Below are 24,438 nucleotides of genomic sequence, written 5' to 3' on the forward strand. Positions count from 1 at the left end.
ACAAATAAAGATTTACAGGAATCTAGTATTATCTGAACTATTGATATATGTTTACTAGGTTGAAAAATAACAATGGTAGATGAAAAGAACAGGAATAAATAGGAATAAAAATCAGCAATCTGATAAAATTAAGTGAAACAATGTTTCCTTTTGCCCAAAGAAAAATCACATTTGTTTTAAATCTATAGCACTTATCTATTTGTAATAACAGTAGTTAATGCTGATCCAATTATATTTCCAGTGGGATCAGGATGAAACCTGCTACTCAATCCAGAGAGTGAAATAAGAACAATAATACAGAGAGAAGAGTATGCTTTTAGAAAGTAGGGAATTGGGGCTTTGCTACAGTATATATGTTTGTGATAGGTTTTGTTTTTCTTGTTTTGTCAAGGAAGGGAAGGAGAAATGGAACAGAGAGAATTTAGAACTCAATATAAAACTGAAATTAAAAATATTAGCTAAAGCTTTTTTCTTTTTTCAATCAGCTGTAGTAAGTTATTTTAACCATTTTTTTCATTAAAAAACTTAAGTTATAAAAATTGTAATAAATATATTATAATTATATTATATGTAATTGTTATGTAATAATTAAATATGTAATAATAGATATAATAAAATTTATTTTAAAATATATCTTGTAGTCAGTCTTTGTAGTTGCACAGTGCAAGACTTATGTCATTCAGAAGAGCGTGTTATTCTGATAAGATATATGAATAAAAGGAAAAAAAGGCTATGTGATGAACCCTAAGGGAAGGAGGGAATGAAGTTATTAATAGCTTTAAGGAGTCATGTTCCAGTTTTGAGATGGATACCTGCTCTCGACAATGAAACATTTCTATGATGGTGAATTCTGCCACCATCTGGCTCATTCCCATATTTGAACCAAATTCCATATTCTCAATATTCAGCTTTGATATTAAATTCTTATTAGTATAGGCTACCTGAGGGCACGGAATACATCCTTAAAGGCTCTTTCTTGCACAAAACCATGCCCAGAAAAGGCACCTGAGCATTTTCTTGGGGAGATTGCCTATGAAGAATAATAATTTCTACTACATAGATCTTGTAAAGGGGATAAATGAATCTTTTCTTTATTGCTAAGTGAATCATAAGGCAGAGCTTCCTACCTTTTTAGAGCACTTGGCTGTCGTTTTCAAACAGCACTTCTTATGGCAAGCATACTTGCATACTGAAAAATAATGGCAAGAAGTAGAGTTAGGGAAAGCCTGTTTTTCTCTACAAGGTGAAAGCTTTCCTTAGAATTTCTTTTTGTTAAAATTAGACATGGCTAAAATATCACATAAAACAATCTTGTAACACTTACCTGGTATAACCTACCACAAATTCTAGAACAAAACGTCTAAAACCTGAATTCTGCTAAATTAAAAATTTTTTTAAAAATAATCTTTATTTCAACAATCAGTTTCCTTTGTATCTCAGTGTATTTTATTTTATGCACTGAAAAACTTTACTCTGAGAATGGCATAAAAAATGTTTTAAGAAATCCTTATATAGAAGATGCTCATAATTTTATCTATCAATTTATTTGCTTGTTTTAGCAACAGTTGAATCAAAGTTAAGTTTTGAAAAAGCTTAAAATAAAATTCAAAGCTCTATATTCTTAAATTGGAGATTCATTTGGCCTTCCAAATCCCACTTAGCAGGTGGGATACATGTCAGCTTTGGTTATGTGATCGAAAATGAGTACCCATTTGCCTAAAGACATTTCCCCAAGGCTCATCTGTAGTGTGTGGCAATCTCAATGTTGGAATCACTGCCATGGGGCTTCTGTTGAAAAGCAACTTTAATTTTTAAGGAGGTAACAAATGCACTCGTTTACATACATGGATTAGTTTATTAGATTGTTTTATAAATCAAGGCAGGTCAAGTCTGATTCAAGGGTATAAAGTTTCTGGGCAAGGGAGTGGAAGGAAGTAGGAAGAACCAGTGTAATACTACAAAGACAATAAATTAAAATGCTGTCTATCTAATTCTGTCAAGGATCAGACCATATGGCAATATTTGAACAGGAATGGAATTATAAATTAGATGACTACAGTTTTTAGTCCTAGGAGTGTGATTTCTTCAGTGTGGAAATGTCATTGAGGCAGAATGGAAATTTCCTGATTGCTCAGCGTTCTTTGATGGATTATCAATTAATCCAGCATCAACCCCTCTCCTCCCACTACTCCCCAACTGTATATCTCCTTCTCCCTCTTCCTTCCTTCCTCCCTCCCTCCATCTCTCTCTGTCTCCCCCCTCCTTTTTCTGTTCTCTCTTTCTCTATAACATTCAGTGTTGCATGGGGAGCTTAAAAGGCTATGTGACTTACCCAGAGTCACATTGCCAGGATGTGCCAGAAACCAGTTATTTCTGTTCCAAGGCTGGCACTCTAGCAGTGTTGCCTTTCTTTGTCAACATGCTATGTACAGAATTGACCCTTAATGGATAATGACACATACAAAAAATATAGGAACAAGGAATCTATTTTGGGTTGCGTCTAGAAGGACTTTGTGTTATCCATATATCCTAATGCCTAGCATGCATAAAGTTCTTAATGATACTTATTGACTTGATTAGCAGACTGGGCAGAGACTGGGTAAGCATCAGCCAGCAGACTCAGATTACTGTTGGGGCTGTTTTTGAAAAACTTTCAGCACATCTTAAACTTAGTCTTAGGGCACCTAAAAGCCTTTCATAAAGCAGAGGATGCATTAGTAATAAGACAGTTCAAAGACAGAGAAAAACAGTTAGAAAATTCCAAGGAAATCAATGATACTTACATTTGCAAACAGAAGCTCTGTCCATTATCCATATGAGGGAAGAACAGTACTCACAGTAGGTAGGGATACTATACTGGGTGGCTTTAAAAATGTGCCCATTATGTTCTTCCACCTATGACAAAATGCAACACTTTAGTCAAATCCACAACTAACTGAGATGGATACTTTCATCCATGCTTCACTTTCACATGGCATCCACTTTTTGTTCATCTAGGTCATCTAGCCATTTTTCTGCTGCCAGATTCAGTGCTCTATGTACTGTACCAACTAGCTTTCCCTTACACTGATTTTGTATTAATTTAATATATACAGCTACTAATAAGCAGACAAATTAAAGTGACTAGAAGGCTTTACCTTCATGTTCATTGCATTAACAAAGGAAAATGTAGAGGCTGTGGAAAATAATCATGTTAATACCAGTGCAGCTGTGAGCTGGTTCCATCATTGAGGAAAGCAATATGGAACTATACTCGGAAAACTTACAGAAGTGTGCATACCTTTTGACCCAGCAATACCATTTTGGCTTATCTTCAAAGAGGAAAAAAAAAAGGACCCATATTTTTAATAATACTCATAACAGCTTTTTGTGTTGGTAAAACACTGAAAACTAAAAGGGTGTCCATCAACAGTGGAATGGCTGAACAAATTGTGGTACATGAATGCCATGAAACATCATTGTACCATAAGAAACAAGGGAGTTTTCTGAGAAATCTGGGAAACGTTTTATGAAGTAATGCAGAATGAAGTGAGAAGACTCAGAAGAACAATTTATACAACTAACAACAACTGGGAACAAACGACTATGCAAGATTTAAGAACAAAGATTATCCAGAGACCAATTCTGGAGTAGTACAGATGAATTCCACACACTTCCTCACAGAGAGGGGATGGACTCAGGATACAAAATGAGACATACTTTTTTGGATGTGACCAATGTAGAAATCTGTTTTGCATATCTGTTATAACAGGTTCTGTTTATTTCCCTCTCCTGTTCCTCCCAGGAAAGATAGGATAGGGAGCTGAAGGCAGAAAAAACCTATTTGTTAATTGAAAAATACTTTAATTAAATTTTACTGGAAGTAGGGAATTCTTTGTAAGGATAAACTCTACCAATGAACATCAGGAATATTTTTAGGAGCACTGTTAGCTTAAGTTAAGTACTGTTAGCCTTGGCAGTTTGGTCAAAGGTGGGATATAAATTCCAAGGTTAACTCTCCTTCTACACAGCCTTAGGGCATGGAAAAGGCAGTCATCACAATATGAAAATATAGTGAATGAATCACTAAGAAAATAAGTCCCTTCCAGTCCACTGTACCAGCTTGGTCAATTCTGCTTGCTGATTATGGGCAGGTACCTCAAAAGAGAAAGATAAAAACATCAATGGATTTTAAAAGATCCTTGGGAAAACCAATGAAAAATCAAAATTTTTTTAAAAAAAACAATAACTCCACGATCATGCTAGTTGTCTTGTGCAATCATAGAACTTGCAAGAAAATCATGCCAAAAATTAACATGATTTATTCAAATAATCATCAGAGTTGCAATTATTACTTAAAGAAAGTCGAATACATGAACTCATTTTCATGATTTTTAGTTTCAATTTCAAGGTAAAGTCTCAATGACACTTTTTCCCTACACCATTAACTATGAAATATTAATTCCCTTTTTACTGGTACCAGTTATTTTCAAGCAAAGAAGACAGTCTTCAACTGACATTCTACACTTAGAAACTATTTTCTTCAAACTTCAGCCTTTACTTATATTTCATACATAGCTATAATAAAGTCTTCCATTTCATCACTGGTCACATATGTACATCTCTTTTCTTATTTAAAAAAAATTCGTGCTTAATATTTTTTTTATATTTTGATTTGAAAAAAAAAATTCAACCTTCCAAATTTAAAAATATATATATAACTACTGGAAAATTTTATTAAAGTACTTAAAAACACGAGACCTGAAAGTTCAGATGTTATAAATTATATATATTTTTTTCTGTTTCAACCAAGAAAATATTTAACCTCTAAAAGGCAGTAGAGGGAAATACTGGCCTCCATTTTGTAACTTTTATTGGGGAACATCTTTGCCTTATGAGATAATAAAGGAATCGTAAATACAATAAAGTAATTGACCTAAAATAGGTTCTATAATGTATTGACACAACTATCGACATAAATGATTAATTATAAGTTACTAGAATATTCATTATCTATGCATGTCAGCTGAAGTACAATGGCTTATCAAATCTTAAAAAACAAAATTGGCAAAATATTTTTCTATGACACACTAGACTATATAGATGATAACTTACAAAATCAGTTTCTTTTTTCCTTCTTTTCTTTCTTTCTGTTTTTGGTACCTAGAAAAGAAATAAGCTAATGACATAACTGAAAGACAACACATTTTCTTTGCAAATAGTAGGATTTACATGGGTTGTATACACACACACACACACACCTTTCATCAAACAACTTCAAAGACCATTATTATTTTTGAACCTGGTTAAAAAAAAAAGTGCTCCCAAAAATCATTGGTGAAACTTAGTAGGATATGGCTTATTTTTTTCCCCCACACAAAACTTTGATTCTGTCTTAGTGGATAATAAATAGGATCATAAGTCTAGAATGGAAGGGACCTCAAAGTCCATCTAGTCCAATCCCCCCTTTTACACATGATAAAACTGAGGTCAAGGGAAGTAAAGTCTCAGAGACTATCATCTACACAGGAAATAAATATCAGAAGTGAATTAGAAGCGAGGTCCTCTGACTCTACATCTTCTTTCCACCGTATGAGATTCTATAGGGCAACAAGAGGTATTATAGACCTCTACTGTTTTCACTGATGATACATAACATCTCTCCTTTATAATGAGTTCTTCCTTCCCAATAAGAGCACAGGGGAAGACCACCCTAAATTGTTCTAGTATCTATAAAACTGAAATCTCTAAAAAACATGTTTATGAAATGAAGCATTTTCTATATCACAGTTTTGCTCTCAAGTTATATATGCACTTTAATCCCAGTCTAAAGATGTTTCAAAGAGTCATTTACTGATGAATTATAGTCCAACTACTTTCAAAAAGGATTTAAAACAATTTTTACCAAGTTGTTTAATTTGATTAAAAAAAAAAAAAATGAACAGGAAGAGAATAGCAACTATTTGCTATTGCCACATACTACAGTTGATTTAATCTGTGTGCATAGGCACTGGATTTTGCTCTGAGTTTCTGGACAAAAGACAAAAATACACTGGGCTAAATGGGTTCCATCATCTACATGTACTACTTGCTTCTTGCTTCTTCCCTTCAGCCCCCAAAACACAAATTCACCTATAACAAATATTGTTTAAATGAAAACTGCTTATTTTGACGGGCATAATTTTTTTTATTCTCTGAAATCATGGTTTTGAGAAACTGAAATAACAGGATTTAGATACATTCTCCTTTCTAATAATATATTTGAATACAGGGTAAAGAATGTAGAAAAAGGTCCACATAGATTTTAGATTGTTCTCCCAAACTCAAGCTACTTTTGAATCATTCTATTAAGTAGTCAATGAGTTAATTCATGGTTCAATTGTCTGTTTTTCAAGTATGTCATGAATACCTTTGTTGTAATACAATCCAAAAGCTTGAATTCAGTCACATATTCATCCAGGAAGACTTTAAAAGTATTAACCCAAACTTTGACAGGGGATTCACTCCAGTCTCGTTGCTCAAGTCTCATGGTCTTCTCTAGAATCTGCTCAAACAGTGCATACAGATCTTTGTACCGGATGCTTTTCCCTTCATCCATCTATTATAAAAACAGGAGTCAAAATGAAGGTTTTATGAAATACAATTTATTTATTTAGCATTTTATTATTCTACAATCACTTGCAAAAACATTAGTTTTTAAAATTTTGAGTTTGAAATTCTCTTTTCTTTCAACCCTCCTCAATGAGGAGGCAAGCAATCTTATATACATTACTCATGTGTAGTCATCCACACTATATTTCCATATTAGTCATCTTGTAAAAGATATGCTTCAATCTGTATTTAGACACCACCAAGTTTTCTGGTGGGCATTTTTCATAAGTCCTTCATAGCTGTTTTGGATTATTCGTATATCTGAGAAAAACTAAGTCATTCATAGTTCTTCATCTTATAATATTGCTGCTATTGTGTACAATGTTCTCCTGGATTCTGCTCATGTCATTTTGTATACAATTCAGGCTTGCTCCTCCCTTCCTAGAGCACAATAATAGTACATCACAATCATATATCACATTTTCAACCATTCCCCAATTGGTGAGTATCCTCTCAATTTCCAATTCTTTGTCATCACAAAGAGCTGCTGTAAATATTTTTGTACATATACATCCTTCCTTTTTTCCTTTGATCTCTTTAAGATACATACCTAATAATGTTATTACTGGATCAAAGGGTATGTAAAGCTTTATAGTCCTTTGGATTTAGTTCAGTCATTCCCCAGTTGAAGGGCATTCCCTCAGTTTCCAATTCTTTGCTACCACAAAAAATTGCTATGAATAGTTTTTACAAATAGGTTCTTTTTCCTTAAAAAAAAACAATTCCTTGAACTATGTGTTCTCTTTTCTCCCTGGGAACTGTGATGAGAGTCCTTGTTCTGGTATGCTAGTGCTCCAACTTGTCCTGGTACTGCCACCCAGATCTGAGTATGCACTCTGTCTTTAGTGTCAGCAAAAAGAACTCCATAATTTTCTTCTGACCAGCTGTTCAACTCCAGAAACAGTCACTGCAGCTCCCAAGACCTGGTTTGTTGAAGGCCTGGTTTGCTGAAATCTGGTGAATGCTGGCACAGCTTGCATTAGACTGCATTCCACTCTTATCCTTGTGTGACAGACTTTCTAAGTTGTCTAAGGCTGGAAAATTATTTCATCCCATCTTTTTGCAGATTCTACCATTCCAGAATTATTTTTAGAGCATTCCTGAAAGGTGTTCAGAGGGCTTTGGGGAAAAGCTCAGGAGAGTGCCTGCCTTTTCTCCACTATCTTGGCTTTGCCTCTCATGAAATATAATTTTTAAGATGAACACTGATGTAACTTGTACTAAGTTATTGAAATAAAAAATTAGGATCGGTGGAAAGAATATGGAAAAATAGAGATAATAATATACTATTGGTAAAGTTGATTTTTCCAATGATTCTATAGAACAGTTTGGAACTATGCCCAAAGGGCCAGAAAACTGTATCCTTTGTCCCATAAGTAACATTACTGAGTTAGTTCTTCAAAGAGATTTAAAAAAAAGATAAAGGACCTATATAATGGAAAATAAAGGGATGCCCATCAATTGCAAAATGGCTGAACAACTTGTGGCATATGATTGTAGAGTACTATTGTGCTATAAGAAATGGCAGACTGGGATAGTTTAAAAAAAAAAAAGGGGGAGGGGGAAAGGCCACATGAATTGATTTTGTGAAGTAAATTAAATAAAACCAGGAGATTAAAAAAAAAAGTTAGGATCAATAAATTCTTTTCAAAGAACATGATCACTGGAACTACTCATAAAATATATTAGCTCCAACTACATAGAGTAATACAGTTTATATTCATAGAATCTAACTTTTTCCATTCAATAGCCAGCAAAGAGTACTTAGAATAGTGAAAATTAGTTTGTTTTTCCACTCAATGGCCATCAAAGAGTTTCTTCATTAACTGATTTGACAAGATTATTCAAATACACACTACTAAATTGAGCATCTGTTAGCAATCTGACAGTAGTATTAAAGCAAAAAAAAAAAAAAAAAAAAAGGAAAGGGAAGAAATGTGACAGTAAAGTTGCTTATTACTCTGAGTATTAAATGTGGCATTATGTTATTAACAATTTACATTTATACCCTGCTTTAAAGTTTATAAAATACTTTATTCACAATCCCCAGTATAAGAGACAACACTAATTACTTTCTATCTAGTCAAAGTCTTTAACTCTGTAGGAAAAATCATAGGTAGAACCCATATGACAAGCTCTGTGTCTCAGGCTAATTCCTCTGCCTCCAAACTCCTTAAGATGCTAGTTGTGTTCAAGAAAAGAAGGAGAACGAGAACTTAAAAGCACTTCAAGATGGAAATGAAGCTAATGCGACAGGGAGAGATTATCCTGGGACATTTAAGATTACAGAAGAGAAGTGAAGATGATCAGGGCAGAGAGTCTCAATCTATCTAGCCTGCCTTTCTCTATACCCCACCACTCTCACACACTATGGTGATCAACAAGCTGACTAGAGTCCTATACACCATGGTCCATTAACCAAAGCAGGATGTAAACAAAACAAAAACTAGCAAATGGCTCCCTCAGAAAAGACCATGAAGAAAACAGCAGTGATACTGAGGGAGTCCTTGCTACAGAGTTTTCTCTAACCTTGATTCTTTGGCACTGACTTTCCATGAGCTCATCAGTATTCAGGAACTGTGTTTTATTGCATAGAACTCTTTCCTCATTTCCAGATCAGGAAATAATCAGCTAGAAGTCCTGGATTTCTAAGTGTGGTTATAAATTGGCAGAATCTGCTTATTCTGGAAGAAACTGAGGGAGCTTAGCCTATGGAGGTTGATGTTAATTTATTCCTTTATTGATTCTGTGCCAAATAGTCTAAGCCCTATATTCAGTGTTGATTTCTATGGAGGCTAAATCCATCATATCAAGGCAAGGTGACTGGTACACAATATCTGTTTAGGGTTTTCTAGTAGGTGGGGGATCAGTTATTCTAGCTGAGTATATATACATTAACTCTAACTCTTGTGCTAATGAAATGCTTCTGACAACATAGAAGGAGGTAGGGGGGCAGAGATGATTATTCTCTTTCTGGAGGAGGGTAGAGAGAGCAGAAATACTATGACAAACATGAAATTTTGGGGAAATAGGATGAGGTTAGGGGCTAGCAATATCTATACATATAATACCTATACATATACACACATATATATACACACACACCTGTATATGTCTGTGTCTATGTCTATATATGCACGTATGTATCAATGTTATATAGAAGACAAAATATGTTATATATTTTTGTTATACAGCAAATAAAATGAATATTAGCAATAAAAGAGGAGGGGAGTATGGAGCCAAGATGGCAGAATAGCAGTAAGTAGTAAACTCAGTTCCAAGTTATCCTTCTCCCACTCCTTCATAAAAATCTAGAAAACATGCCAGGCAGAACACTGATGGGGAAATTCAGAAAAAGTGAGTTGTGTTACAGCCCAGTTTGGTATATATAGAGAGAGATCTGTGGGCACAAGGATTCCAGTCTGCCCAGGAGCATGCAGCACATTGGAAATTTTCTGTACCCAGGGAAAGGCTCTGAATAATGATAACAGGATGTTTTAGAAACACATCAAGGGGTACACACACACACACACACACACACACACACACAAGTATAGGATACTACACTTGTAAGAAGAATCAACTGGCAGCTTTATTGCTCACTGTCCAGTTGTAGGTCACAGATCTAAGGCGGACTGAGAAGGGAACCTTTCTTCCCCTGGGGGTAGTGTTTTCAGGTAAGGAAACATAGTCAGAAGCACATATAATTTAGCAGTTACCATTAGAAAAAAGAATAATTTGGCATGAATATATTAGAACAAAAAAAATATTGGTTTGCAACCAAGAATAACTAACTACAATGCTACGAGGGAAAAATGGACTTCTAATGAAATAAATGCAGGACTAACCCTAATGAAAAGACTAGACCTACATAGAAATCTTGAACATCAAACACAGAAGTTAAGAGAAATATAAAGGGCAAACATAGAATGAATAATGAAAAGGGACTTTACAAGGATAAACTGTTTACACTCAGATATGAGTTAGATGATGTATGTGTCCTCTTTGAACTCTTTCATCATCAGGGATCATAGAGGAATGTAATTAGAAAGAAAGCCTAGGCATGGTTCTGTTATATCTTGGGGAACTTAAAAGACAATGAAAAGGGAGGAAAAGAGGAATACTTTGGGAAGAGGAGAAGGGGAAGGGTTGGGAGGAGAAATTATTTCACAGAATCAGGATACGTAAGTACACACTACACATGCAAGTAGAAGGGAATGGGGGAAACTAGCTAACACTGAACTTCACTCTCATGTCAATTGGTCCAAAAAAGAAGAATGTACACAAATGCACATATGCAGAGTTGGGAACAGAAATACTTTTCGCTAGACTGGAAAATAGGAAGCAAAAGGGAGAAAAGAGAATTACAGGAAAGGTAGTTTAAGGGACTGATAAGTTCTAAGGATGACAAGTTATATAGAAATATCTACAAAAATATTTATAGCTGTTTTTGAGGTGGTGAAGAATAGGAATCTATAGGGGTACCCATAAATTGGGGAATGGCTGTACAGGCTACAGTACTGAAATGTGCTATGCAGTGGGCTGTTAATCAGGTGCCTGCACTAGATCTGGCATCAAAACTATCTGCAAATGGGGTGAAGTGCAGGGGGACCTAGTTGTCTAAGAAGTGCCAAACCAGCCCAGAGTAGAAAAGAAACTGGTTAAAGCTTTTATACCAATTACTTGTAGGATTATGGATTATGTGCTATGAGGAGCCTTTTTACTTCCAAAAAAATGAAATAGGGAGAGACAGTCTTTAAAAAGAAAAATAAAAAAGCAAATTTGAAAAAGAACTTTTTATAGGAAGAACTCAAAAGTTAAAGCTATTATTCTGCCAGTAAATAAGGTTTTCCCATCTTCTCCAATAAAGGAAAAAAAGAGTTCTAGGGACTGGAGATTTCTAAGTTCACCAAGACCTCTGTATCTTCAGCCCAATGTTTCAATTTGTTGAATTATTATTAAGTGACTCAGTGAATAGTTACTTACTGCCAATGCAGATGAATAAGAGCTGAAGATGTTTTGCCTAAATTCTTTCAGCGCTTTTTTAAACATAACATCCACTAATGTATCCTTCTTGCTGTCCTCATTATCCAAGTCATTCATCTAGGAACAAAAGAAAGAATAAGTGTACATTTATATAATAACTGTGTCACTACTAATCTCTCTCTTTCCCTCCCTCTCTGTACCTCCCCCCCCCCCCCCCCACATGCATGCACACTTCAATGGTAGAAATAGTATCTGTAACAGTGCTTGGAATCTCAAAGCTATCATTAGCCCTTACCCTCTAATTTATCAAAGTGACACATTTCTACGAAGCCCACTCTATGTACCAATGAAAGAATATATTGGGGACTGATAAGCTCTGGCCAATTAGGAAGATATTTGCTTCCAAATAATACATTCCCTTCACATTGCCAACCCTTTGTTCAATGTTTTTCATTAAAGTCCAACTCCAATGACTCATATGCTGCATAGAGGCTGAAAAGACAAATGTCAGTTTTGAAGTTCTCTACCAAAGTACAAATCTTGGTAGGATCCCCATCAAGATGGAGATGCTTCAGTTCATATATCCATGGATCAGCTGAAGATTAGCTGAGATTTGGCAGAAGAACCATGAAATCGTAGGTAACTCTTGAAGATCATGTCTTAGGTGAGAGGTATTCTATTCTACTTTGGTGGGACACATTCCACCTAGGTGACATGCCTACCATGGAGACTGGGCCCTGGGAAGTGTCTAGTTTGATACAGACTCCATGTTGTTTGTTAGTGAATTTTTTTAGGAGATGAATGTACCTTTTTAAGAAGAAACTCATCCATGCTCTTCAAGTCGCTGGCCCTTGTTATGATTGGGACAGAGTCATTTTGCCACTGGACAGACTCCAGTGCAACATTAGTTATTTTCACACTGCGCTTGCGCTTTGCCTTTGGAGAAGGGTCTTTGTTTTCTTTGAATTCCTTCTTAAAGTTTCCAGATAGATCTGGGCTCCTAGGGGGAGTTGGGTTATGGAGCCCTATTTCTGTAATACAAAATGAAATAGCAAATAAAATGAAATGAATTATGTTAGCTGTTTTGTACTCATTTCCTGAAATTTTCATTTACTCATGCATTTTTATAAATGTTAACCACCATAGTATGCCAGAAATATAGGTAGGTTCCCACTTATAAAAAACAAATTATTTCCAGCTTACTGAAAAAACTAGCAGATGATTGTTAAGCTAGTGGCTAGAGAGAAACGCTAGAATCATTAAGACCCGAGTTCAAATCTTATTTCAGGCATGTATTAGCTATAGGACCTTGGGCAAGTCACTTAAGCCTGGTTTCCTCATCTATAAAAAAGGAATAAATCATGGTACCTACCTTCTGGGGTTGTTGTAAGGGTTAAATGAGATAATAATTGTAAAAAAACAAAAAAACAAAAAAACCTTAGCATAGAATCTATCACAAAGCAATCACAATATAAATGATAACTTTTATTATCTTTGAAAGATTGAGCAGAAAGATAGATGTGCCATAGGGAGAAGGGAAAATGCCTAAAATTTTTTTAAAATTATAATAACTATTTATTGACAGAACCCATGCCAGGGTAATTTTTTACAACATTATCCCTTGTACTCACTTCTGTTCCAATTTCCCCCCCTCTCCCTCCACCTCCTCCCTTAGATGGCAAGCAGTCCTATATATGTTAAATATGTCGCAGTATATCCTAGATATAATATATGTGCAGAATCAAACAGTTCTCTTGTTGCACAGGGAGAATTGGATTCAGAAGGTAAAAATAACCCAGGAAGAAAAACGAAAATGCAAACAGTTTACATTCATTTCCCAGTATTCTTTCTTTGGGTGTAGCTGCTTCTGTCTTAATTTTCAACAAAGGAAGAAAAAGCAGAAAATGCAAACTATAGGCCAGTGAATTTAAAATCAATTTTTAGACCCCATCACCAAATGAATAAATAATGAAAGCTCTAGCAAAAATCCCAAAAAGTTAGTATGGAAGAACTGATGATGCCAGACTAACCTTATTTCCTTTATTGACAATGTTACTAGACTGGTAAATAAAAAGAATGTTAAGGGTATAGTTTGCCTAGATTATTAAAAAATATTTAATAGTCACGCACATAATTCTTATGACAGATAAAAGAGATAAGTGTTATACATCAATTAATTGTATTTGGAACTGTTTGAATGACTAGGTCCAGGAAGCAGTCATTACATGTTCAAAATGCAGTGTGCATGCAAAGGAAGGATGGCCAACAAGTTGAATGAGATAGTCAAGATTTTAAAAGATCTCAAAAAATTAGAACTTCAAGTCCAAAGTAAAAAAATGAAAATTTACATGGAAATAGGGTCTTTTCACTCTAAATTCATAACTCATTGTACCTCAATTCCAAAGAACATGAAGACCAAGGCTAATAAAATATGGTAATTGAGACAATCAGTAACTTTGGAAAAAACAGTTTGTGCTAAGAGTTGGATTTGTAAAACAAAATAGGAGGATTGAGAAGTTGGAGATAAGGAAACTGAGGTAAAAAGTATAAACTTTTTAGGAGTTTTTAGGAGTGAAAAGATGAGGAGATTTGGAACAATTTAGCTTAAGGAGATGATAAAGTCAAATTTTTTTTTTAAATGATGCAGAACGTCTTGACATGTTTGTGGTCCACAAGATAGAGAGGGACTGAAAATTAGGAGAATTTATTCATGGGGTGAAAAAAGCTCTTTCTGAAACAGCTTCCAACTTAAGACATGAGCTCAAGAGCACCAAGTGGAAGGGTTGGTTTTGGCAAGAAGATTCACTTCTTCATAATATGGAGCAATGGAATAGATAATGAAGATGATGGGTCTAGAGTTGTGGTATGGGAGAGAAAAGAGAGTTGGTGACATTTGAGAGGTGATATTCCTTGTTAAGAAGAGAGGAGTATCTTTTTGGGGCATCTGAGGAAAGCTGAGAAGGTTTAGAAAAGCCACTGCAGACAATGTGATAGGGAATCAACAAGGGAAGAACTGTTGTTGATAGGGTGTTAACAAAACTAATGTCTCCAAAAAAAAGAACCAATGAAAAGAAGTTCATAGGAAAGCACAATTAAGCAGGACAGTTTGAAAAATCATTTATAAATTTTACTGGAACGTTGAAAAAAGTATTATGAAATGGAGATTTGCAATACACCAGTTACAATTCTTTTTGTGTTTTCCTATGTGTAAGTTTAAGATGAGAAATAAACTATTTTTTGAAATAGCATGCATCATTTCACTAATGGTGTTATAACATGCAGGTAAACAACATTTGTGGTATTCTTCTGTTCTAATTAAATTTCAATTAAACTGTGGGAAGAAAAAGGAATGAGACTGATGTTCCCTGTTCATGATGAAATCATGATAGTTCTTTTTTAGTCACAGCTTCCTTTTTTATAAGTTTATTAACCACTCATTTCTATGATTTTATCAGGAACCACTATTAAATTCATTAGCAAATCTTTAGTTTATTCTCTTCACTTTTTTTTTTTAAAAGAAGCAAGGAAACATATGTCCTCCAACTCTTCAGTGCCTCTCTGTCTCCATAATACTTAAAAGGCCACTAAGGATGGCTCTGCAATTATATCCATTACTACTTTTTTCTCCCAGAAACACAACTTAGTTGACTTCAGAAGAAGTGAAAAATCAAGACCAGGTTAAGGATGAAAGTGAGGGCAGAAGAGGAAAGACCAGGAACAAGGAAATTTAAAAAAAGGCGTGATTTAAAATTTCATAAGACTAAGAAAAGAATCAGTGATCAGGAGATTATATATAGTCAGAAGAAGTAATAAAACATTACTTCCAAAGTATCAGACTGCAGGATACTTTGGAGGTGGGACAATTTTATGTTTTATAGTTGATGGCTTTTAATAATATAAGCTTATTAGTACTATGTGTTTGGTCATGAAAAGACAGAAAAATCTCATTAAATGAGGAATTTAATTCTTTGTGACAACATCAGATACAATTTAAATAACTCCCATTAATTCTTTTTAAAGAAGTGGAAATCAGAACTAAATTAGGGAATATCCCAATTCTTTTCCTTACAGGTTAAGAAGTCTAATGGGGAAATCTCCATGTAGAATGAGATCCTGTTGAAGGGTTTCTGACTCTTCAGAGATAAGTTGTGAAGAGAAAGGCTTCATTGGACTTTAGGGAAACATAAAATTCTAACCTGGCTATGTGGGAACTTTTCAGGGTTTTTTAAGAGTTCCCATGGGGTTAAGTAACTGCCTGTAATAATCAATGGCTAGAATCTTGGGCAATCAGATTCTTCCTCTCCAAAATCATTTGGTGTTTGAGCACCACCTAGAGGTGGTAGTAGATTATCTATTTTTGCCTTTGTGCTCCTACAAAAGCTCCTTTGTGCTTTTAAGATTCTTAAAAAGAATCTTGTTTCTCAAATAGAATAGTGAGGGCATAAAACTCCTTTGTCCCTATCACTTTAGAAAACTGATCAAAGAAGATGATGAACCAGAAAAACAAAAGGACACAAATTTTTCTAAGAAAGTTGGTTTTCTTTTGCTTAACTGCTTTGCTTAATTCTGTGGCTACAAAATTAAAGGATTAAAAAATATATATATTTTTTTTTCTTTTTTTTTTCTTTTTTGAGGGAGAAGACATAATGTCAGTGATGCAAAAAGGAGACCAAAGAATAAAAGTATCAATGAACAGGAAAGAACTGAAAGAAGTTTGGAGGAAAAAAAGATGTTGGACAGCTTTGGCACTAATGTGCTAAATTTATTATATATCTTAAGAAAAACAAAAACTAAGCTTTTACCTAAAGGAGATTCATAATTTCACACACAATTTGCTTTTCTTTTTCTTTTTTGTACAAGGAGATGGAAATTACTGCATATTCTCAAGATTGGAATAATAAAATATGCAGGTCAATAGAAAAAAAAATTTTCCATTGGTCAAATTAAGAATCCAAAGGAAAAGAAAATGTTTCCAACTTGCTTTCCTCTGTCTCCCTTGAGGAAGTAATAGCAAGATTGTTATGATATTCATAAAGAATGTCAGCATAGTGGCAAGTATGTAGGAAAGGTTCATTCTTTCTCTACCAGCATTATTTGGTGTTTAGTGAAATGTCAATACAATTTACAAAGCTTCAATACTATCTGTCTGGGGCTCACTGGGACACCTGTCTAGACTGATCTTTTTGAGAATCAGCCAAACATCGATTTTACTAGCGAAAGAACTAAACATGCTATTGTTCATTCAGTATTACCAAAGATCAACAACTTGAACAAGTGGCAGCAGTGAAGGGTACTTTCCGAAGCAGAAAATTATTAGAACTGAAGTGGAATTGCAATGGTAAAAAAATATTTGGGATCATACCAAGGAGCATAAGAAAGAGCCAAGTAGCAAATAAGTATAGGAATTTATCCAGGAGACAAAACTATGAGATTCTCTAATCACATTATAGTCTACTCACTGTGTGAACTTTTTGAGGATTTCACTTCTGAGAAAAGAGAAGACATGTGTAGGTGTGTGTGTGTATTGTATGTGTTTTGCTTTGTTATTCTATACCAATGAAATTCTTTGCTATTTTACCAATAATTCTTGTTTATTTTATACAACTGATGGGGACTCCAGATATATTTGCATAACAATATCTAAAACAACAAACACTGAATTTGGGGTAGAGAAAAATTATAGAATCACATGGGAATTAATTATACCTTTTGCCTTCTGATGAGTATGAAATATTAGAAAGAGAAAAGTGAAACTTGCATACAGCTTAAAAAATCTAATACAAGAGTTAATTGAATGGATGAACATAATGTGAAAAACTTTCAGCCAAAAAAATCATTCTAATTCCTTGACAGAAGCTCAGCAGAAACTCTGTCAAAGATTTGGACTTTAAGTATAACTCTCTTCCTGTTATAATCTATTTTTAGACAAGAACTTTTTTCTTAGATAGCAGTCCACTTTTTTAGAGGTGAAGTAAGCAACTGGGCTATGGTTTGGCACTCAAAGTGATTAGGAAGGGAGCTGTTGATATCTCAATCTAGGATAAAACATACTTCCAGACAGAGAACTTGGTGGGATAGCAGAAAGAAAGGGCAAATGGAATGAAAATTAGAAATTAGAAGTCTTAAGCAAGGATCTGGGTTACTTTGCACACTCAGGAAAGAGAAGCCTGGGAGGAGAATGAAGAACTGCCTCTGGCTAGGAAGGTGCTCTCCAACCCAGCTTCTACTATGGTTTGAAGCCCCACATGGGGTCTTGAAACTGATATGGGGGAAATGAAATTATAGTGTAATATCTATAAATGTTTGATTTAGACATCAATATGCCTGGGAGCATGTAAAAATTCCACTCAGTGAGAATGGAAAAAGTTTAAGCCCTACTCGATAATAGCTAGAGAGTCTAAGGTAGAAATAATAAAGAGCAGAATGGCCTGTGGAAAAACAAGTAGGTGGGAATAGAAGGAAAGATTTCCACTCCTAGAAGGGGTTAGAGGCAATGGTACTGATTGCTTTTTTTTTCTGTCCACCTGGTAAGTGGCACTGCGGATCCAGCACTGAGAGTCTAGAGTCAGGAAGATCTACATCTTCGAGTGCTGCTTCAGATACTTACTAATATGACCCTGGACAAGTCACTCAAATCTATGTTTGCATCAGTTTATGACAACTACTACTAACAGTAAAAGTAGAAAAAGTGTCTTTTTTCTTTCATGAGATAAGAATCAGACCTAGACCCTTGGAATTATCTGTTACACAGAATGTGGCATGTTTACCAATGTTTTTGACAGATAAAATGTAAGCTATAGTCTTTTTAATTAGCAATTCTAGTGCTACCTAATCAGAGGATTTGGTAAACTGCACTCCCTTTCTGAACACTATAGTGATAGCAACATTTTCAAGATTTACATATAAAGAAGCCATTCTCTTTTCTCGTCTTACCTTCAGGATGATGGTGGGCAGAAAACATATCAATGCTCCCTGTCTCTGAATCAACAGAAAACTCTAACAACTCTGACTGGGTAGCAAGCTTTTCTCTAGAAGACTTCTTATCCCCATGTTTCCCTTTTGCCCAGAATTTCATCTTTGCTCTTTGAGGTCTGTTTAAAAAAGAAAAAAAAAAAAAGATAAAAATTATAGTTAACTGTGTCCCAAAAAATCACTTTATAATCTAATTCTTTTACTCTAGGACACAAAAGAATAAATAATTAATTTTCCTTTTCAATTTGAAATCTGTATGAACTTTATCTGTTTAAAAAACTACAGACAACAAGCAGGTAGTCAGAAATGTTTCAGGCCCAGTCTGGCTATGATCTATTCTAGAACTGGGTTGTATCAGTTTAGTGCTCTATAATAACCATTGGAATTCGAACTTAGTAAGGTTAAGAGTTAAGACTTACTCTCATTTCCAAAAACATGGTCATCAGGTGTTCAATGAAGGCCTACTTAATAGAATTCATATTTAGGAGTAAATATTTTCATTTGTAAAAAGTGAAAATATTTTTGAAAAGGTGTTTGAATGATGAGAGACTTTTCCTCCCCTCCCCCCCATTATTTCAGTAATACTTACAATTTTGTCTGTATGTTTTAGTTTTTTTTAGATTTCATGTACTTGTGATATACTTAGAGGAAAAGCTAAAAGCATTTAACTGTGGTCTTTTTGCAAAAGAAATGAAATAGAGAATACTCTTTCTATACATGAACATACAACATTAATTCAAATATTAAAATAATGTAAGCAAGATATGTATTATCTTCTCTCTGCTTCCATTTGTATAATCAGAAAATTTTAAGATACTCTCATAATTTTAATGGCGAGACTTGAGAGGATCTAATTCATCTTTTCTCATTTTATAGTTGAAGAAATTGAGACCCTGAGAAGTAATTGGTATAGTGGAAGATAACAAGGGAATCAAGAATCTGAGTTCTCATTCCAAATCTACTGAGCCTTTGAGGAAATCACAATGTCTTTGGGTTTCATTTTCTCATCAAATAAAGAAATTGAACAAGATTGATCTATAAGACTGATCCAGCTCTAACAAGAAAGCACTACCTCAAGATGAGTTAATCTATTAAGTGACATAGTTAGTGTTTATTAGAATGTAAGTTTCTTTTTTGCTAGTAATACATGCCTTCCAATACAACATATCTCTACCACAACTTTCCACCGAAGGCAATTTTTGTTATCTTTAAATGAGTCTTAATTAAAACTGGGAAAAAGTGTTAGTGTTGAGAAATTAAAGATTTAAGCTAATAAGATGTCAGACCAATGGATTGCACTTATTCTTGTCAAACCTTTTATTGCAAGGTCAAATATACCTTCCATCAGGAACAGAAGTCTTCTGTACAGCTGTTAACTCTGTAATCTCTCCCTGGGACATAGTTTTATGAAGCTTTGTTTGGCCTTCTGCTGAAGCAAAACGCTGCAAAGTCTGCAATAAAGGCTTTAAAATTACATGACTGCTTGATAACATTTAAAGTGAAACACAAATCTTGGAAACTACATAGGAATTAAAGAAGTTATAGCAGTGAACTGAAAATAAACAAATATGATTAATAACAAAGAAACATCAGATTTAATCAGAAGCTTGAATTATATATCAATGACTTAGTCTGCGACAGAAGTTTGTCTTCTGAAGAGCAATAAAATAGGCCTCTTGGCTCATGTTTTCAGCCCAAGAAGGATCTTTATTTGCATTGTAATTTCAAAATTAGATCTGTTCCACTGAACAGGTAAGAAAATTTCCACAGACATTTTAAAAGTTAAGTACAGTTATTTCAAGCAGTTGAAGTGTGTTAGATTGTATGCAGTCTTATTAAATATCAAATGAATTTAATCTTGACTACTAAAATAAAATGGCTAAATGGTTTATAAACACTCTATTAGCAACTTAAATACAGGGCTATATCAAGATTGGAATACCACTTAGAAACGTCATTTCCCATCCATTAAAACTGTGCCAGGATTCTAATATGAGAATTAACTATATCTTTTTTTTCTATTTCATTTAGAAAAATCAAATTAGAAAAGAATCATAGAATTTTAGAACTGGAAGGAACTCTATGTTGTGATTGTCTAATTGAATTATAAGTCAGGAACCAGACTCAAAATAATGCCTAAGAGAGCAGAGTTCTGATCTCAACTCTGTTACTCATTATCTATATGACCGCTGAGTCAATACTTAAGCCACTTGGGTTTATCTCCTTACCTGTAAAATGAGAAAGTTGGACTATATGACCTTTAAGATTATAACCATCAAGTAACATGGAAAGGGGCTTTATAGGTATACTATTTACATACACGTCAATCTTACATGGATACCTGCTATTCACACTGCTTCATTGTTTAAAACAGATTTTTACTCTTGCCTATTCTAAAACAGACAAAAAGCATCACCTGATTTCAAATATAGAAAAATAAATGCATCTTTCACCATACAAGTTATCTGTGTGGATTTGGGGAGCTGCTGGGGCTAGTCCATGAAGTTATACTCAATGGAACATGGATGAAGAAAAATAGAAGCAGTAGAATAAGGATGTGCTGAAAGAAAATCAAAAGCTTATATATGAATCACTGCATAAATCTACCCACCACAACAACAACTTTCCCATTACCCAAACAATATTTTTCTCCTTATTACATCTTTCTTTCCCCAATTCCCATGATAAACTCCATCCTTATTACTTCCTCAAAGATTTTTTTCCTTACTTCAAGATAACTCAAGCATCAGCTTTTTAAATGAAGCCTTTTCTCCTGCCAGTTCCTCCCTCCCTAATTGTGCATATAATTAGTCCATACAATAGATAGATGTACACATCTTCAACAGAACATAAGATTTTTGAGAATGGAGACTATTTCCACTTGCTATTTGTATGCCTAGCACCTGGCTCCAAATATGCTTAATGAGTGACTGTGTCAAACTCCCTTAGCTTTTTCTCCAACTATACTTTTTAAAATATCTGATCAGTAGTAGCACTACTTATCTGTGAAAACTCTTAAATCATCAAATGTAGAAAAGGATTTACAAGAAAGGTCCTCTTAGGTACCTGCCTAGAAATTGAGTTCAGTTGTGTGGATTGAGTGTGGTTCCACCTGGCATTTGGAAAAAGATCCAAATGATCAGTAAATGACCTTCTGGGGTAACTTAGAGTCTCATAGGTTAGCTCCTTATTGCCTCAAGTCAAGTCTTAGAGGATATGGCATCAAGAAATCGGGGAACCACCTGCATGTCCTTTGTGTGAACTTGAGAATCCACAGAAAATATTAAGAAGACTAGTACAAAGGATATTAAGAAAGGTAATCGTTTTTATTCTGTAAAACAAGTTTACAATTTTAGTAACAATCTAGACAAGACATCTTTATGGAGTCTCAATATAAGGCCTGTAAGCTATGCTACAGCTTAACCAGATAATACATAGCTTAACCAGATGTCCTCCTGAAAACAACCTTTAGATGAGAAAGATAAGTAATGCTATCAAATGTATTCTAGAATTGGAAGTGCTTGATGATGTGCAAAAGGATATAACCACAAAAAGAACTAAACAAGTTTAACATCAATCAATCAACTAGCATCTATTAAACACCTATTATATGCCAAGTGCTAGGGATATAAGTATCAATAATGGAAACAATCCTATTCATAAGAAGCTTACATTCTATTGGAGATGTGCACATATATCAGTACAAACAGACTAATTATATATGGAATAAATAACAAATTTTCAAATACATAAAATAAGTATCAATTACGGTATTCAATGTACAAAGCAGATGAGGAGAGGTCTAAGACAGAAAACTATCTGGGATCAAAGATGGTTCTGTTCTTTTGAGCTCCACACTTGGATGGTAGGGAGTTAAGAGGATGAGAAAGAATGGATGGAATTCTTTGGGTAATGGTGTGCTCAATTTCCTAAGGTTCATATGAAACTTTGGAGAATGCTACAGAGCCAAACTCTTTTAAAGGAGAGAGAGGGGGTAAATGCAAGACCTGTTTCTAAGGTTCATAATACTGCAGCAAGGTGTTTCTGGTCTTCAGGGTCACACTTACATTCTATTTCAATTCTAAGTGGAAAAGCCAAATATATACTTGTGCAAATTTCTGATCTAAGGTAAAAAAAAAAAAAGTAATCCTAAAATGAATTTTACCTCCTTTTCAATCCTTAAGAATACTAACTGATGCAAAGGATATGAACAGACAATTTTCAAATGATGAAATGGAAACTATTTCTACCCATATGAAAAGGTGTTCCAAATCATTATTGATCAGAGAAATGCAAATTAAGACAACTCTGAGATACCACTACACACCTCTCAGCTTGGCTAAGATGACAGGAAAAGATAGTGATGAATGTTGGAGGGGATGTGGGGAAACTGGGACACTGATGCATTGTTGGTGGCGTTGTGAGCAGAGAATTGTTCTGGAGAACAATTTGGAAGTATGCTCAAAAAGTTGTCAAACTGTGCAAATCCTTTGATCCAACAGTGTTACTACTGGGCTTATATTCCAAAGAGATATTAAAGAAGGAAAAGGGACCTGTATGTGCAAAAATGTTTGTGGCAGCCCTGTTTGTAAGTGGCCAGAAGGTGGAAAATGAATGGATGCCCATCAATTGGAGAATGGTTGGGTAAATTGTGGCATATGAATGTCATGGAATATTACTGTTCTGTAAGAAATGACCAGCAGGATGATTTCAGAGAGGCTTGGAGAGACTTATATGAACTGATGCTGAGTGAAATGAGCAGAACCAGAAGATCATTATACACTTCAACAATATTACATGTTGATCAATTCTGATGGAAGTGACTCTCTTCAACAATGAGAGGATTCAAATCAGGTCCAACTGATCAGTAATGAACAGAATCAGCTACACCCAGCAAAAGAATACTGGGAAATGACCATGGCCCATATCATTTTTGTTAATAATAACTTTAATAATAATAACGATAACTTTCTGTTATTGTTTGCTTGCATTTTTGTTTTTCTTCCCACGTTTTTACCTTTTTTCTAAATGTGATTTTTCTTGTGTAGCAAGACAATTGTATAAATATGTATACATACATTGTATTTAACATATACTTTAACATATTTAACATGTATGGGACTACCTGCCATTAGGGAAGGGGTGGAGGGAAGGAGGGGAAAAGTTGGTTGCAAGGGTCAATGTTGAAAAATTATCCATGCCTATGTTTTGTCAGTAAAAAGCTAAAATTAAAAAAAATGAATACTAACTGATGATTTCAGAAATGTAAATCAAAACAATTCAGAGGTACCATTTATACATTCAGTCTGTATTCAGACGACATTACTTATTACTCTGGAAGCAAATAGCATCCTTCATCATGAATCCTTTGGGATTGTCTTGTATCGCATTGCTGAAAATAGTTAGTTAATTCATCCTTAGTTCTTCATTGTACAATACTGTTGTTACTGTGTACAATGTTGGTTAGCAGACTAACCTATTAGTACATGGTATATGAATGTATGAAGATAATCTATTATGACAGAAAAGGAAAATGACAAATCTTAGAAGAGATGTAGAAGAACTGGGACACAAATACAGTTCTGGTGAAGTTGTGAATTGACTCAACCATTCTAGAAAGCAACTTGGAACTATGCCCAAAGGACTATAATACTATATGCATACCTTTTGATGCAGGAATACCATTACTATATCTGGATCCCAAAGAAATTCAAATTTAAAATCAAATTTAAATTTTAAAAAAATTTTAAAGGGGAAAGAACCTATTTGTAGAAAACTGTAACAGCTCTTTTTGTGGTGGCAAAGAATAGGAATTTGAAAGGATGTCCATGAATTGGGGAATTGCTAAAC

General features: G+C 34.5%; 1 protein-coding gene across 12 annotated transcripts in view; it reads right to left on the bottom strand.

The window, feature by feature from the left end:
• Nucleotides 1-24,438, bottom strand: part of MYO9A (myosin IXA) — a 301,754-nt gene that overhangs the window by 22,355 nt on the left and 254,961 nt on the right. For all 12 annotated transcript variants that reach the window (XM_031956316.1, XM_031956313.1, XM_031956318.1 and 9 more), the window contains 8 exons: nucleotides 19,927-20,039; nucleotides 18,550-18,707; nucleotides 12,424-12,647; nucleotides 11,617-11,733; nucleotides 6,389-6,577; nucleotides 5,095-5,142; nucleotides 2,784-2,895; nucleotides 1,128-1,189 (listed from right to left, as the gene is read on the bottom strand). In XM_031956316.1, the coding sequence (XP_031812176.1) occupies nucleotides 1,128-1,189; nucleotides 2,784-2,895; nucleotides 5,095-5,142; nucleotides 6,389-6,577; nucleotides 11,617-11,733; nucleotides 12,424-12,647; nucleotides 18,550-18,707; nucleotides 19,927-20,039 (1,023 nt within the window). The remainder of the gene's footprint in view (nucleotides 1-1,127; nucleotides 1,190-2,783; nucleotides 2,896-5,094; nucleotides 5,143-6,388; nucleotides 6,578-11,616; nucleotides 11,734-12,423; nucleotides 12,648-18,549; nucleotides 18,708-19,926; nucleotides 20,040-24,438) is intronic.

The sequence above is a fragment of the Sarcophilus harrisii genome, chromosome 2 (assembly GCF_902635505.1).
Source record: "Sarcophilus harrisii chromosome 2, mSarHar1.11, whole genome shotgun sequence".
NCBI lineage: Eukaryota > Metazoa > Chordata > Mammalia > Dasyuromorphia > Dasyuridae > Sarcophilus > Sarcophilus harrisii.